The sequence below is a fragment of the Anneissia japonica genome, unplaced genomic scaffold, assembly GCF_011630105.1.
Source record: "Anneissia japonica isolate Jap-2015-1 unplaced genomic scaffold, ASM1163010v1 scaffold287745_len380231_cov175, whole genome shotgun sequence".
NCBI lineage: Eukaryota > Metazoa > Echinodermata > Crinoidea > Comatulida > Comatulidae > Anneissia > Anneissia japonica.
This window is the reverse complement of record NW_022744415.1, coordinates 69,905-73,374: the sequence shown is the minus strand read 5'-3', so window position 1 is coordinate 73,374 and position 3,470 is coordinate 69,905. Positions and strand designations below refer to the sequence as shown.

Sequence of the window (3,470 nt, the reverse complement as noted above, 5' to 3'; positions counted from 1 at the left end):
GTCCTATTCAAGGTCAGCCCATATAGCGCGCAATGGTTATGGGTCATGTTGTACCTCGCTATTACCATTGCAGCCATAGTTCAAGTATCACTAATAATGTCTTTAGTCTTTAGTTTTGATAATCCCTTTGCAGCTGATACTCAGCTAAACTGGGATGATTTGGTGGCGACGCTGCCATTTTCAGCAGGCGCGAGATAAATTAAAATAATTAAATAAATTTTAATTTTAAGTGCAATAACGGTGCTCAAAATACAACTTAGGTGCGTCGCAGTGATTTTGGTTTTCGTTGGTTTTTTTTTAAGTGTGGTTTTCTTATTCTTTTCTCTCTGGTTCTGTGGTTGCCAATAAAGATATTTTGACCATGTTCTGTTGTTCAAACAGACATAGTAAGTCTAGTTGTTATTATTATCATCATTATTATTATTATTATTATTATTATTATTATTATTATTATTATTATTATTATTATTATTATTTGTTATTAATATTTATCAAATATGTTTGGTTTCCAGGAACTATTGTGAATGTTTCAAGCGTCGTAAGCAAAGTGCCGGTAAGTTAGGGATCACTAGACTCATAGTAGATAGAACTTACTCTGTGATACGAGGTGGGCATACTGACTTGGGCGTTACTTGGGGCACACTCTCATTAGGGGTAGGAGCTTGCAAAGATTTGAAGCTGGGTAGAAAGAGAGGCATCACATGTAAAAAAAAAAATGCTGATTTCAAAAATGTTATTCCTTTGCGTCATAAGAGATATGGTTAGGTAATGAGATGGGGTGGACAACCGGCAGTACCGTTTATGATTGCCTACATAATACTTGCTAATGGACCTTTTCGAAATTGCAATCAGAACAAGGTCAGGAACACGCGTACATCTATGGGCGAAAATCATGGGGGACGGGGAGACATGTTCCCCACCCCCACATATTTTTAAGGAGGTTGGTCCCCTGACTTTTAGGCGGCAATTTAATTTGTTGGCACTTAATTTTGACGAATGATGAGGTGATGATGAATTTTACTATAAGTGTCATTTCTGGCCAGTATAGATTTACTATTTACCCAAATTTTCGCATAGACTCACGGCTTAAAGGAGGTATAGTAAAGTAAATACATCAAAGACAATGTTTTAAAGTTTTATTTTCAATGGTGCATCACACAGATTATTGAGATCTCTGATTGTAGAAAATCGCTGATAAACGATCATGAGAAATTTGTGATGTGATGAGGATAAACATTGTGTATAGAGTATCATTTCTGGCCATCTAGATGTACAATTTACCCAAATTTTCGCGCTTCAGCCCCAACCATAGTGGGGCTGAGATGGGTGTGGATTCACGGCTTTAGCTAGGTAAAGTAAATACATAAAAGACAATGTTTTAAAGTTGTAATCTTCTTTTCCGTTAATTTTGATCCGGCTTTTGCTTTTAATTTAAAGCGCATAGAGGTTTCCAGCATTCTGCGCTATATAAGAATAAATTTATTATTATTATTATTAAACGTTAAATTGATATTCGCAGAATTCTCTCTCACATACTTGCTGATATTTCTTCATTTTTCAGAGCTGTAATACTTTTTACAGTATGTCAAGATACATGGTAGATCAGCTAACAACAAACACCGCTGTTGGTAAGCAAGTTTTACCTATATAGGGCCCTTTACGTAAATCTAACTAGTAGTGGTTGTGGTAGTAGTATTACTGTAGTTAATGACGTAATTTCTATAATACAATTATTGTTATTATCATTACCATTGTCATCGTCAACTTCTTTAACATCATCATCATCATCATCATCAGCTGTCATTATGCTTTATTATCTTTATGGTTCTCCTGGTTATTTTCTTTAGAATTAGCACCGTATGGAGTTCGAGTGAATTCTGTTTGGTAAGTTACACTTTTGACTATGTTTAATCTTAAACCGGGGCACACACAGCGCAGTGCGACGGTTGTACGACTAATGTCGATTGACGATTCCATCTCCGACGCGATGCCGTCTGCAGATTGTTGGTGGCAAACTGATTGAATGATCATTAGAATTATTCGTTGCGCACGCCCTGGCTTTTAGCAAACTGATGTTTCTATCGATTTGCTCGTGAATGTGATAATGATCTTTTAAATAATTCTATATTAAATAATATATATATATATATATATATATATATATATATATATATGTGTGTGTGTGTGGGGGGGGGGTGTGTGTGTGTGTGTATGTATGTATAATGAGCTTATATATATAATTATATACAGTGTCTAATATAAACGAAACCATTGTACTATATGGTTTAGATCCGCAAGTATAAAAATATCGTTCCAACCGCAATTGAACCCAAATTCTTTGCTTGTTATGTTATGCTTTGTGGCAAAATTGATCCGACACAACACAAGGCACAATTTTCACTCTGTATCTTGTGAGTGTATTGTCAGTGCTTAAAATATTTCAGTGTGTGATGTGGACAAGCAAATATATGTTTTGAACCCATCAAATATTATATTTGGTGTTTTGTTTTTCTTTTTTTTTTTTGTTTCCGATGACAGTCCTGGTATTATCCACACTCCAGCTTTTGAGAGGAAAGGCATGAAATGGGAAAAGGTGAGATCTAATTTTAACACTACATAGGCCTAATCAATAGTATTTTGAAGTATAAAATGTTCCATTTTGTATTGAACGATAAAAGCTTGATGTAGATTTTGAAATAAAATGAAATAATTTCCGAATGTTCTTTGATTTTCTTGCTTGATAAATTGAAGGTACGTGAGATCAGCAAACGCAGACATCCATTAAGCCGACATGGAGAGGACACCGAGGTTGCATCCGCAATCGCGTTTCTAGCTTCAGATAACGCGGCATCTATAACAGGGCATCACTTGCCAATAGATGGCGGGAGACACTGTATGCCCGGCAGTCCAATTGATGCTACTTAGTAATGATGATTGATTGATTCATTCATTCATTGAACAATTCAATTGATACCGACTGATACATTGGTTGATTTATTATCGTATTATATAATATAATATAGTAATATTTATTGAATTATTATTGTATTATAAGAATGATAAAACTGTCATTATTTATTACAGTATTAATATTATTGTTATTAAGTACTATTAGTCATGTTTTCTAATGGAATATATTATTATAGTAACTTTAATAATGATAATCAATAATGAACATTCACTGTACAAATTTGTGTATACACCCGCAGTGGTAAACTCTCAGTATTTTGTGTTGTAAGGCTAAGAAATTAGCTGTCAAAAATTAAACTTTTCGTGAATGAATATTGAACGGTCTCCTCCCAAGCTCTTTTAAAGTTGTGTCGTTACCAGTGTATTCTCATGTAGACGGTCTACATCTACTCAGAATTCTACCATTATTATTCATAATTATAATAATAAGGATGATGATGATGGTAGTGATGATGGTGGTGATGATGATTATGATGAGGATGATGATGATGGTGATGATG

At 34.4% G+C, this 3,470-nt stretch overlaps 1 protein-coding gene across 2 annotated transcripts in view; it reads left to right on the top strand.

Moving 5' to 3' along the window:
• Positions 1 to 3,289, top strand: part of LOC117119650 (3-oxoacyl-[acyl-carrier-protein] reductase FabG-like) — an 8,003-nt gene extending 4,714 nt beyond the window's left edge. The window contains exons 5-9 of one of the 2 annotated variants that reach the window (XM_033264481.1): positions 513 to 553; positions 1,562 to 1,628; positions 1,848 to 1,884; positions 2,539 to 2,593; positions 2,752 to 3,289. In XM_033264481.1, the coding sequence (XP_033120372.1) occupies positions 513 to 553; positions 1,562 to 1,628; positions 1,848 to 1,884; positions 2,539 to 2,593; positions 2,752 to 2,925 (374 nt within the window). In that variant the 3' untranslated portion in view covers positions 2,926 to 3,289. The remainder of the gene's footprint in view (positions 1 to 512; positions 554 to 1,561; positions 1,629 to 1,847; positions 1,885 to 2,538; positions 2,594 to 2,751) is intronic. The other variant, XM_033264482.1, reaches the window with a different exon arrangement.
• The last annotated feature ends 181 nt before the right edge of the window (positions 3,290 to 3,470 follow it).